Source organism: Sprattus sprattus (assembly GCF_963457725.1).
Source record: "Sprattus sprattus genome assembly, contig: scaffold_72, whole genome shotgun sequence".
NCBI classification, from domain to species: Eukaryota; Metazoa; Chordata; class Actinopteri; order Clupeiformes; family Clupeidae; genus Sprattus; species Sprattus sprattus.
This window is the reverse complement of record NW_027666785.1, coordinates 3,661-17,500: the sequence shown is the minus strand read 5'-3', so window position 1 is coordinate 17,500 and position 13,840 is coordinate 3,661. Positions and strand designations below refer to the sequence as shown.

The 13,840-nt window shown below is 48.1% G+C and overlaps 1 protein-coding gene across 1 annotated transcript in view; it reads right to left on the bottom strand.

The window, feature by feature from the left end:
* The window catches only part of smap1 (small ArfGAP 1), a 91,518-nt gene extending 78,622 nt beyond the window's left edge, over positions 1–12,896 (bottom strand). The window contains exons 1-3 of the mRNA XM_080861010.1: positions 12,767–12,896; positions 11,675–11,760; positions 3,177–3,252 (exon numbers count right to left, since the gene is read on the bottom strand). Of these exons, the coding sequence (XP_080717136.1) occupies positions 3,177–3,252; positions 11,675–11,748 (150 nt within the window). The 5' untranslated portion in view covers positions 11,749–11,760; positions 12,767–12,896. The remainder of the gene's footprint in view (positions 1–3,176; positions 3,253–11,674; positions 11,761–12,766) is intronic.
* Positions 12,897–13,840: the final 944 nt, after the last annotated feature.

Sequence of the window (13,840 nt, the reverse complement as noted above, 5' to 3'; positions counted from 1 at the left end):
GCAATCCCCACATCAGCTTTCCACACTGGGAAAGTGTGTGTGAGTGTGTGTGTGTGTGTGTGTATGGGGGGGGGGGGGGGGGGCGGCACTAATGCCACTGGTACACACTGTCCTTACACAACAAAACCCCACCCTCTTCTCAAACCTGACTGTGGGGAAGGACGGGGCACCTTTCATATCTTTGAGAATGGCATGAAATAGAAAGCAGCACCAGATCATTTCACAACAACTGGCAAGCTCCATCAGTTTACCCCGGGTCTGTGACAGCGCTCCATCAGTTTACCCTGGGTCTGTGAGAGCGCTCCATCAGTTTACCCTGGGTCTGTGAGAGCGCTCCATCAGTTTACCCTGGGTCTGTAAGAGCTGGGTGGAGATGACCGCTCCATCAGTTTACCCTGGGTCTGTGACAGCGCTCCATCAGTTTACCCTGGGTCTGTAAGAGCTGGGTGGAGATGACCGCTCCATCAGTTTACCCTGGGTCTGTGAGAGAGCTCCATCAGTTTACCCTGGGTCTGTGAGAGAGCTCCATCAGTTTACCCTGGGTCTGTGAGAGCCGGGGGGAGATGACAACCATCAGTTTACCCTGGGTCTGTGAGAGCGCTCCATCAGTTTACCCTGGGTCTGTGAGAGCGCTCCATCAGTTTACCCTGGGTCTGTGAGAGCGCTTCATCAGTTTACCCTGGGTCTGTGAGAGCGCTTCATCAGTTTACCCTGGGTCTGTGAGAGCGCTCCATCAGTTTACCCTGGGTCTGTAAGAGCTGGGTGGAGATGACCGCTCCATCAGTTTACCCTGGGTCTGTAAGAGCTGGGGGGAGATGGCTGCTCCTCTAAGGCAGCTGGCATGAATGAACATGCCACATCAGTGAGGCCTAAAGCGGACAGGGAGACACACACACAGCCACACACACACACACACACACACACACACACACACACACACACACACACACACACACACACACACACACACACACACACTGCAGGGGGTAGATCTGAGAATGTGGTTGGGTGATGCTGATGTAAAACAGACAGGCCTGTGTTGACTACAACACACAACACAACCCCTTACGTAACAACACCAACAGCTCCATCAACAATGACAAGACTGTGGGATAAAGAGAGCCAGAGCGAGAGACAGAGAGAGAGAGAGAGAGAGAGAGAGGGAGAGATGGAGAGAAAGAGAGAGAGAAAGATAAAGAGAGAGAGAGAGAGAGAGAGAGAGAGAGAGAGAGAGCTGTGGTTGGCACTACAATAGTTTGCCAATTCAGATATTTTCAGAACACACACTTACTGTATGTTGCTGTAAGAATGGTTTAGGGAAAAAAAGCAAAACTAAAAATGCAAGGTTTTACTTCTCCCCACTCAAAGAGGCAGATGTTTTTGAGTGCATCCTCAGCTGTTTGAGACAGGCTCTCCAGAGAGGAGGAGCCGGAGAAAGAGAAAGAGAGAGACCGATAGCAGGAGAAACAGACTTGCTGAATTTCAACAGCTGCATAAGAGGACAAAAAAAGATAGACTTTTAAACCCAGCAGCCATCTCTCTCTCCCTCTCTCTCTCTCTCTCTCTCTCCCTCCCTCCTCCTATCTCCCTGCCCTCCCTCCCTTGCCCGCCCAACCGCTCTTGGCAAATGGACTTAAAGTGATAATGAGTTGAGAGAATGCAGGGGCTTATGGAAGGCAGCAAAGGGGGAAGAGAGAGAGGGGAGGCAGGGAGCCTGTTACCCTATGATCTCCATAGAGGCAGTAGGAGGACATGGACAGAGAGAGTACACCTCGACCTCTCTTCACATCTCTCTCTCTCTCTCTCTCTCTCTCTCTCTCTCTCTCTCTCTCTCTCATTTCTGTGCTCCCCCTTTATCTACTGCCCTCCTTCTCTTCCTTCACACTTGTGATCAATACACCAGACTATCTCACCGACGGCGGCTTAGCTGGAATGTTCCAGACTGTTGGAAGACTGAAAATGTTTTCTTTTAGTGGTTTTCTGATGGCGTATAGATGTGTACGACTGAGTCTGTGTCTGTGTCTGTGTCTGTGTCTGTGTCTGTGTCTGTGTCTGTGTCTGTGTCTGTGTCTGTGTCTGTGTCTGTGTCTGTGTCTGTGTCTGTGTCTGTGTCTGTGTCTGTGTCTGTGTCTGTGTCTGTGAGCGAGTGTGTGAGCGAGTGTGTGAGCGAGTGAGTGTGAGTGTGAGTGTGAGTGTGAGTGTGAGTGTGAGTGTGAGTGTGAGTGTGAGTGCATTGCAGCCACACAGCTCTGCTGATGTGTTCTTGTTTAGTGAGGAGTTAGCGATGAGCTGGCCAGTAGACAGGCTTGACCAGAAGAACTGTGGCTTAGCCAGCCAACCAATCAAACTAACCCTAAACAGACAGTTTGGCCAATAGCAGACCATCATTAACACTGAACATTTTTGATTGGCTGCCAAAATTTGGCAACGGAATGTTCCGAGTTGACATCACAATTGGAGGCATGGCACAGCTGGATTGGATGGGGTTCAACACAGAGGGAGCACATGTGCAGAAAATGAATTTTATTTATTTTTAGACAATTTCCATTGTGAACGTCAATAAAACCACACACAAACACACACACACACACACACACACACACACGTGTCCAGGGAGCAGCTGGAGCTCTCCAAGTGTGTGATGTGTTTTCTGTGGGATCAGTGGACTGCAATGAGTGGAGATGTTAGCATAGCGCTAACTGCCAACACACATCAGAGATACAAATTGTGTTGGCTACATGACTGACTGTGAATGCTCATTGGGTCAGCCAAACATGACTGAGAATACACAAAGAAACAGACAATGCAATCCCCTTCCCCATTCTTTCTCTCTCACACGTACACACACACACACACACACACACACACACACACACGCGCAGTGACTAGTGACTTGGTCTCGCGCATTCACAATGACCCCCACCCTCCCACCCCCCCCCCTGCACACAGAGATCAACAAAGGAAACACATCACCACAGAGATTGCATTGATTAATTACATAAAGTCAGAGTCAGCACAGACACGAACACGCATACAAATGCATCACAAACTCCCACAGGGCTTTTGCCAAGTGTTGAGTAATCAAGTGGCCTCTATGTTTTTCTGTGTGTGAGATGCGTATTAGTACGTGTGTGTGTGTGTGTGTGTGTGTGTGTGTGTGTGTGTGTTTTACTCACAATGGATCCGTTGATGGCGTTCTTGTCATAGTATTTCTTCTTCTCGTACTTGTCCCTTATGAAGAATTCCACAGCTCTGAGGTATCACTTAGGAAAACGACACGTTTGAAGGACACAGAAACTACAAATCCCACAATACCTTTCTCATCGATGAAAAATAAACCAATTCCCATCATCCTAGATCAATCTCTAGCTAAGAGGCAGTACATTTACACTCCATTGGGGATTTTCCATTTCATATCCACTTCATTCAAAGAAAATGTGAATCAATACCTGCTTTTATAAACTGCTGTTATTAAAACATTCTGAAGAGATTGCAACCAAACTGCATAATCTTAAAAAGAAATATATAATAAAAAAACCTGCAGAAAAGTGAAAGTGAGGGTGTGAAGTGTGGATTTTAAAACCACACACACACACACACACACACACACAAACCTGCGGAGCGTGGTATATTGAGCGAAAGAAAATCACATTGACAGTCTGCAGAAGCTTGTGCAACAGCACTCTGCGGGTGGCTGGACACAAACACTAACGCACACCCACACACACACACAAGAGATTACAAGCTCAGTTTCTCCCTCTCACTCACACACAAAGACAAACAAGAGTAGACCATACAAAACCCAATGTATATACACACACACACACACACACACACACACACACACACACACACACACACACACACACACAAAGGTCAGAGGTCACAGAGCAGACAGGCTGGAACATCTGGGCTATCAAAGGCAGGACAGGCAGAGCCAGTTCCTTCTCTCTTGCTTGATCTTGCTGGGGGGACTTGCAGCTGTTGCCGTGGCGAGAGTGATGCTTAATTGGCACCGCATCCTCAGGAAGAGAGCAGCCACCTCAGGCAGCAGAGCAGAGACCGGGAGAGAGCACACCATTACAAGACACTAGTCACACTCTCTCTCTCTCTTTCTCCATCTCTCGCTCTACCTCTCTCCGTCTCTACCTCTCTCCGTCTCTACACCTCTCCGTCTCTACACCTCTCCGTCTCTACACCTCTCCGTCTCTACACCTCTCCGTCTCTACACCTCTCCGTCTCTCTCTCTCTGTCTCTCTCTCTCTGTCTCTCTCTCTCTGTCTCTCTCTCCGTCTCTCTCTCTCTGTCTCTCTCTCTCTGTCTCTCTCTCTCTCCCTGTCTCTCTCTCTCTCTCCATCTTTATCTCTCTCTCCCCGCCCTCCCTCCACACTGTGCTTGCCTTTCTTGCTCATTATCTTTCTCTTGGTCACCCTCTATATACCTGTCATTATTTATACTGCGCCCACTCTCCCTCCCCCCTCAGTCTCTCACTCCATCCCTCTATACTGTCTGCTTCTTTCTTTCTTTCTTTCTCTCTCTTTCTCCCCCCCTTCCCTTCCTTCTTTCGTTCCGTCTCTCTTCCCTACTTTAATTTCCTTTCTTTCCTTCCCCTCAGTCTCTCACTCACTCCCTCTATACTGTCTGCTTCTTTCTTTCTTTCTCTTTCTATCCCATCCTCCCTTCCTTCTTTCGTTCCGTCTCTCTTCCCTACTTTAATTCCCTTTCTTTCCGACTGTCTCCTGGCTCTCCGAGTGCATCTGGGGTCAAAGTCATCCGAGATGACCGAGCGTTTCCAAACACCACTTAAGTGAAAGGGACAGATTAAGGTAGACAGAGAAGGAGGGAGGGAGGGAGGGAGAGATGAAAAAAAAAGGCAGAGAAAAGAGATGGAGGAGAGATAAAGAGATTAGCGGAGAGAGGGAGCGAGGGAGAGGAGGGAGAGATGAAAGTGAGGCCACCGAGCCTAGATCCCAATCTGATCCCAGTCGCCCTACCTGTGCCACCGACACACACACACACACACACACACACACACACACACAAATAGAAACACACACACACACACAAATAGAAACACACACACACACAAATAGAAACACACACACACAAATAGACACACACACACACACACAAATAGAAACACACACACACAAATAGACACACACAAAAATAGAAACATACATAGACATAGACACACACACACAAATAGAAACACACACACACAAATAGAAACACACACACACACACACACACACACACTCCCTCAGCACTGCCACAGCCCCCTTAGCTTGCAGACAGTGCCGAGGGTCTAGCCCTCTTGGCATTATTGTGGTTTCATAAAACTTTGATCACGATTCTTCATCTGATGAAAAATGAAACAGGAAGGGGGAAAGAGGGAGGGAGGGAGAGAGCAAAAGAGACTTAGAGAAAAGAAAGAAAGAGAGAGATGGTGGGCAAGGGTGAAACTCAAACAATGTCCAATATGAAGAGAAGACAGGGGGTAGAGAGAGAGAGAGAGAGAGAGAGCGAGAAAGAGAGAGAAAACCTGTGGGAGTGAAGAAACTATAGAACAGGTGCACACACACACACACACACACACACACACACACACACACACACACACACGTGCTATTTCCTGGAGCACAACAGTCAGACACTGATTGGTGTTTGTGCGAGGGTGAGAAATGAAGCTGTGATGCCAGGCGAGGCTCTCTGCACTCAACACTGACTCTGATCCCCCCCGCTGTTCCCTCCGCCCACAGGGAACCTGTTCCGTGTGTGTGTGTGTGTGTGTGTGTGTGTGTGTGTGTGTGTGTGTGTGTGTGTGTGTGTGTGTGTGTGTGTGTGTGTGTGTGTGTGTTCTTGAACCTGTTCCGTTCAGCTTTCTTTGAGCCTCGGAGCCATCTAGCAAACAAGCCCATGATTCCACCACTTCTGAGCAGAACCAATGTAATCAAAGACGCTCCATCATCGCAGGGCGTTGCACAATGCACACTAGAAGTGAAACATTGCATTCTGCCTCCTCCTCTCTGCACAAGGAGAGGAGACTGTACAATGACATTCCCACTGATGTAGTCGTGGTTTGCACTTCACAAGGGAGCCACATTCATTTCACTGCAGAGATCCTAATGCAGAATGATCTATCCCACTGGAGACAATAGGACAGAGACACACAGATTAGCCCCATTGAAGACTACACGAGAGACAGCCCGTTTTGAGCCTTTATAAACTATATACGAGACAAACAAATCATGTCTGCAGCAGACTATACAAGAAACAGAATCTTCCATGGTACACTATAAAAGAGTCAGACAGAAGGACTGAGCCTGATCCCTTCTGCTGATTGTATCACAGACCTACCACACCCTTATCCATGACTGATGGGGACAGACACACACACGCACACGCACACGCACAGCCACACACACACAGCCAAACACACACACGCACACACATTTGCACTGTAGACAGACGGTGTCTGCTGTAATCTTGAGAACAGAAACAGGCCATCTCACCTCTGCAACAGACTTAATAAGAGACAGACAGCGACAGTTCTGCTACAGACAGACAGACAGACAGCTACACCTCTCCAAGAAACCACAGGAGAGACAGACAGTTACACCTCGCAGGGGTGACAGACAGCTACAACGCTCCAGCTGACAACACAGGAGAGACAGACAGCTACACCTCTCCAGCTGACAACACAGATGAGACAGACAGCTACACCTCTCCTTAGACAACACAGGAGAGACAGACAGCTACACCTCTCCAGCTGACAACACAGGAGAGACAGACAGCTACACCTCTCTGTAGACAACACAGGAGAAACAGACAGCTACACCTCTCCGTAGACAGTGTGACTGACAGATGAGTGCTGGGAAAAGCTGTGTATTGTGTTTACAACATTTCCCCCAAAAATAAGCTGGGGATAAACATGAAGTACACGGAAAGGAGAAATGAGGAGCAGGTGGAGAGTAAGAGAGAGGGATAGAGAGAGAGAGAGAGAGAGAGATGAGAGAGAGAGAGAGAGAGAGAGAGAGAGAGAGAGAGAGAGAGAGAGAGAGAGAGAGAGAGAGATTGAGAGTGGGAGAGAGAGAGAGAGAGAGAGAGAGAAAGAGTGAGAGTGGGAGAGAGAGAGAGAGAGAGAGAGAGAGAGAGAGAGAGAGAGAGAGAGAGAGAGAGAGAGAGAGAGCGCGACACATGCAGATGCAGAGAGGTAGAGAAAAGTCTGACAAGCTCAGAAACAGAGAGAGTACAGGTAGACAGACACACGCACGCACGCACGCACGCACGCACGCACGCACGCACGCACGCACGCACGCACGCACGCACGCACGCACGCACGCACGCACGCACGCACGCACGCACGCACGCACGCACGCACGCACGCACGCACGCACGCACGCACGCACGCACGCACGCACGCACGCACGCACGCACGCACGCACGCACGCACGCACGCACGCACGCACGCACGCACGCACGCACGCACGCACGCACGCACGCACGCACGCACGCACGCACGCACGCACGCACGCACGCACGCACGCACGCACGCACGCACGCACGCACGCACGCACGCACGCACGCACGCACGCACACACACACACACACACACACACACACACACACACACACACACACACACACACACACACACACACACACACACACACACACACACACACACTCTCTGACAAATGCCTGGCATGAGTGTGAAAGAGAGATAGTTTAGCAAGGAAGGCAGAAAAGGAAAAAAAGAAATAAAAAAACACACACCATCCAGACCCCTTCATTAACATAGAGAGAATGAAATCTCCATTGCCAGGCGAAACCCTATCTTTGTTTCCCCTTCTCAGAGCGCACCTGCGTTAATGTGGTCAACTCTTCTATTACACAGGTCATTAGACGGGGAGGAAGAGAGGGTCGAGCACAGGGCCCCGTGAGCGTAAGCGCACTCGACAACACACACCCACAAACCACCTACACAGACAAGACAATTCCAACAGGGGGGAGGGAGGGAGGGAGGGGGAAAAGAGAGGGAAATCAAAGAAAAAGAAAACAAACAAACAAGCCCTACATCTCTGATCAAATCCAATTCCATCGCAGCCGGAAGGAGAGGAGCGGCGACGGGGAATGTGTGCGAGTGGCCGACTCATCTGGCCAATCCGGATTTAATCCATTTTGACGGTTTTCGGAATATTGTAGCAGAGCGGTCAGCATACAAATGACCTGATTTCCATAAGCGCGCTGCTCTCCGGAGCTGGCCGAGATAAGAGCCGCGAGCCGAGGAAATTCAATTAGGGCCCGGAGAAGCTTCCAAAGAGGAGAATATGGAATTAGCTGGACCGGCTCACATTCCTCATTAGACCGACAGAGTAGGACAAGACTGGGGGTGTGAAAGAGGAGGAGGAGGGTAGGTGTGTGTGTGTGTGTGTAGGTGTGTGTGTGTGTGTGTGTGTGTAGGTATGTAGGTGTGTGGGTGTATGTGTGTGTGTGTAGGTGTGTGTGTGTGTGTGTGTGTGGGTGTGGGTGTGTAGGTGTGTGTGTGTGTGTGTGTGTGTGTGTGTGTGTGTGTGTGTGTGTGTGTGTGTGTGTGAAAATGAATTGGAGTGCTGAGAGGAAAAGTGAATGAGAGGATGAGATTAATCCGAGGTTCAAAGAAGGAGAAGGGGGTTGAAGAAGGGAAAGAGAGAAGGGGGGGGCAATATCAATCTACTCATGGGTGTTCCAATATGTAGTGTTGGTTATCCATCCATGACCATCATCATGCCATGGTTGTGCTATTAAAGCCCATTAGCTAGGGATATCACAAACACACTGGAGATACACCACCACCAGCACATTGTAAGCAATGCATGGCTGAAAAGGTGAGGAGAGGGGTCTGTATGGACTGTAGGGAAGAGGATGCTAAGAGTGAAAGAAGACAATAAATGTTCCCTTTGTCTCCCAGCTATATTTCCCACGCTTGAACCATCATTCAGCCATGGGTTTCACTGGTCTTGGACATCATCTAGACTGGCACGTTATCCTCCATTTTGAACCAGGAAATAGGTCCGAGACATCTGAAACGCTCAGAAGTTGTCGTCAGGGGAAAAAAGCGAACTTGTTTTTGCAGCTTATTCCGTGGTCGCCACTACTGTGTCATTTCCCCACACACAAGCTTCCATGAAAATGACAATTTCTACCAACTTCAAACGGCGATTAGGCATAGTGGCAGAATTTGTGGCTGAAGATGTCGCCAGCGGTAACAACAGGCCGTTAAAAATGGAAAAATGCGTTTGCTTCGTCCTCAAGGGCTGCTGTCTGCGGGCCACAACAAACATGGCCACTTGCAGAGAAGGGGCTCAAAACTCTGATCAAAAGAAAATCTTTGTCGAGAATTTTAAAATGTTCCCTCTAGAACAGCAAGCAGGTTTTTCCCCCACATAAAGACCGGGACTCAGATCTCAACACAGTCGTTTGTATTTGTCTCCGAGCCCCCCCTGCCTAATGACAGAAAACAGCTCTCTGATAATGGCTGCATAACTCACTGCTTCTTGTCAACCAAAACTCCATTTCCGTGGATTCATTAACATAATGAACAACACTCGTGTGGTTTTAACGTAAGACACTCTTGCATTTTGCAAATGGAAAAGCCACCATGTTCCCTCTGAGTTATTTTGGCAGTTCATCTTCCTGTCTCACTTGTGTTCGTTAAGGGCTGCTTGTCACACGACTTTCTTGGTATCCCCTGTAGTACAGAAGCTGAAGCTGGAGACTTGTATGTAAACCTTTTTCACCGCCATGAAACTAGATATTCAGATTCACAAACCGGGTCACAAAGGAAGTGGTGGACTTCGGAGACTCGGTCTAAAAAGAATCATTTACACACATGCTGTGAACCTGCGACTTTGCCAGATTGACCAGGGGAGACCTTGAAGAGGTGAGAAGGGTGGAAAAATACTTGGAAGAAAAGGAAAAAAGGGAAGAAAACTACAATACCAGTTTGACTTCAAGGGCAATCATTCAATATTTACTTTACTACAGAATCTACCAACACAGGACTCTTCCAGTAGCCTATCCTTCATATGCGATCCTGATACCCGAAACACTTCGCCATGTTTAATTCATTCTTATAACGGTAGAGGGAAATTCGACTCCATAGGCATTTTGTAACGTGCTGACTGAGTTATATTTTCTAATGGTATTAAAGTACATTAAGAAATTATTTTTTCATTTGATCCCAAAGCAGATTAATCCAGTGCCTAGGAGTGCTCTCTCCCCTGAAAACCTTAGTGGTGTGTTTCTGACTGATTTCTTAATTAAGGGATGAAATTGTGCTGTCGTGTGTTGAATTGATTTATCAATGCAAATCGATGCGTCATCACAACCTTACAAGTCCTAAGAATGTGTTGCACTACAATCAAAAGGAGACAGTGTGTGCGCGTGTGAGTGTGTGTGCCTGTGAGTGTGTGTGCGCGTTTGTCTGTATGTATGTATGTGTGTGTGTGTGTGTGTGTGTGTGTGTGTGTGTGTGTGTGTGTGTGTGTGTGTGTGTGTATGTGTGTACCACTGTGAGTGAGTGACAGAGAGGGCCAATGTACTATTATAGGCTATTAAGAAACTGAAAAACACTCAATCCATGTGGAGTTTGAAATGGTGCAGTACACTATAGATTAAGTGTGTATGCATCAAAGGCTTCTGACATGGGCTAACACAACTGATGCAGACATAAAACCGACAACAACAACAACAACAACAACAACAACAACAACAACAAGGTGTTTGTTTCACTCACTGGAGCCCAAGTGGACGTGAGCTCGTTGCTCGCGATCAGACTCGCTAAACGCTCCTCGAGAAGAACAGAGCAGCCAAGATCAGACTCGCTAAACGCTCCTCGAGAAGAGCAGAGCAGCCAAGGCTGTCATTACCAGTATCATAGCGAGGAGAGGAGAGAGAAAACAGAAAGAGAAAACGGCCCTGTCACAACAACCATTGATCATCATCAGTCCAGTCGTCCCCAGCTGCCACCGGTTGAGGTGAAAACGCTGAAATGCACACACACATACACACACACAGACACGCAAACAGACACACACACACACACACACACACACACACAAACACGCATAGACAGACTGCATAACCACCAGAGCAGATGCCGCCAAAGCACACTCCGTTAGACAGACTCGTGACGACACACACACACACACACACTGTCAACACTCTCTAATCCACCTTGGTAAACAGACTGTAAACAGAGAAAACACGACAGGACAGATGATGCACGTGTGAATATATTCAAATATATCTACTTGACACACACGTACACACAGAGAAAAATGTATGCAGCCACTCATAATGTATACTCGCTCATCCTCTTGCTATATGTTATAAAAAGTATACAAATCTCTTGCTATATGTTATAAAAGTATGGGAACATATACGTAAAAACACACTGGCATTTGACATGCTATATGTTATAAAAAGTATACAAATATCTTGTTATATGTTATAAAAGTATGGGAACATATAGAAACACACTGGTATTTGACATATAGAAACACACTGGTATTTGACATATAGAAACACACTGGTATTTGACATATAGAAACACACTGGTATTTGACATATAGAAACACACTGGTATTTGACATATATACACACACTGGTATTTGACATGGAAGGATACTGGTCTGTCTGCGGCCGTCTGAAGTTCTCTGGGAGGTGGGCTTCATACAGTGCTCGGGCCCTGGTGTTGGCCATGTCCTGTACGCTCTGGAAAGGAAGGGGGCCACATGAGAGAGAGAGAGAGAATCAGAAAGACAGCAGAGGATGAGTGTACGTCCCCGTGAAGTCTTTTATTACCACAGTGGGTTCAGATTAAGATGGGCATGATTAGAAACAACAAACATGGCGGCTGAGATCAACCCCTGGGGATGCAGGCTTTCACAGATGAGTATTAAAAAGGTCACGCTTTTATTGTGCAGGAAGCTTTATAATCAGTATAGTCAAACGCACACACACTCACAAACGAGACACACACACACACACACACACACACACACACACACACACACACACACACACACACACACACACACACACACACACACACACACACACACACACACACACACACACACACACACACACACACACACACACACACACACACACACTCTAATGCGCTAATCAGCTGAAACCGGTAGCGGGCAAATTAACATGAGCATGATGGATTTGATGGCTGAAAGATAGAGTGAACAGTTTTCTTTCTTTCTTTCTTTTGTTTTTTTTAAAAAAAAATGTGGAGAGCGTGAAAAGACACGTTTAACTACCCATCAAGAATTAATTAGCCATTAAAACATCAATTAACATTCTGAACAGAGATGCTGGGTGTCTCCGTGTGCTGTCTGCTATCCCGCCTGACAGATTAAACAGAGGGAGCAGTGTGTGTGTGTGTGTGTGTGTGTGTGTGTGTGTGTTTTTAATATATCTAACTCAACCTGCATAATGAGTTGGTGCTCTATTGGTCAGTGTGACCTCTAGCTGGTTCTATACCAGAGGCCTTCAGTCTTCACTGGCACCAACTGTTACATGCTGGAGTCCTAGTGAGTGAAGGGACTCAGTCATGTCAGGGAACTGAAGGTCTACTACAGGGAGCTAGCAGTAGAGGACCCTACAGGGTTGGATTGTGTGTGTGTGTGTGTGTGTGTGTGTGTGTGAAAACTAAAAGAAGGTTTTTTTTATCTTTTAATTGAGTGGCCCTGCTAGGCTTCCATACCTGGATCTGCTCTTGTGTCCACTGGTCCAGGTTGACAGACTTGACGCGGGATATGTGAACGCCCAGGTTCCGGTGGATTCCGGCACACCGGATGCAGATAAACACGCCCAGATTCCAGGAGGCCCATCGTGGTCCTGAGGGAGGGAGGGATGAACACAAGAGAGGGAGGGAGGGAGGGAGGGAGGGATGAACACAAGAGAGGGAGGTAGGGTGTGAGAATAGAGGCCAGTAACAAACAACACAGTCGCTAGTTTTGATGTAGTTGGCATTATTTATTTAAGAATTCACTCAAGGTGAAATGACCTCGATTCAGCAACAGCGCTTTTGATGAGAACGCAATCCATCAGAATAAACGCAGATTACGCCTCGCACCGGCCACATCATTAGCACTATGAGCGAGCTGACAGCTTATTCGCCACTGAACCCAGTTCAGAGAGATCAATCACACCCACGACAACAGGAGGCTCAGCCACCACAGATCCTTGAGTGAAAGGGTGAAAGGAACTAGAGAAAGCCTAACCGAGGTCGAGCAGTGAGAGCTGAGGCAGAGAAGAGACCGGCTCTCTGACCTTCGCATTGCTCTACTCCGTCGACCTTTTCATGCCGTGTGACTCACTTGACTCACAAAAGGAGACGTCTGCAACGTGCCACTGTGGTGGTATTTTCATGTCAAGGTACCGTTTCTTGTATATTTTGTGAAGCCATTGTGTGAGGCAGCATTTCTACGAATTCCTGGAGGCCACCTGGAGGCGAGTGGGGGGAGGGCAGGGGGAGAGGGGAAGCAGTGGTGGGCTGCGTTGGCCGGCCCTGAGGAAGCTAAGTGAGGGGGAAGCTGAGCATGTGTAGCCTTCAGATCTGCTTAAGGGCCCCCCCATCCCACCCCCCCAGCCCAGAACTCCTCCACCCTCACCTCCAACACATCTACCTGACGCAGGTCGATGGCCCCATACTCGGACAACCAAGCAGGGGGATGGAGAGATGGAGAAGGAGAGGGAGAGGGGGAGAAAAGGGAGAGAGGCAAAGTGGTTCTGACAACCTGAGTAGTGGCCAGCTAACAGTGCTTAGAAAGCGAGG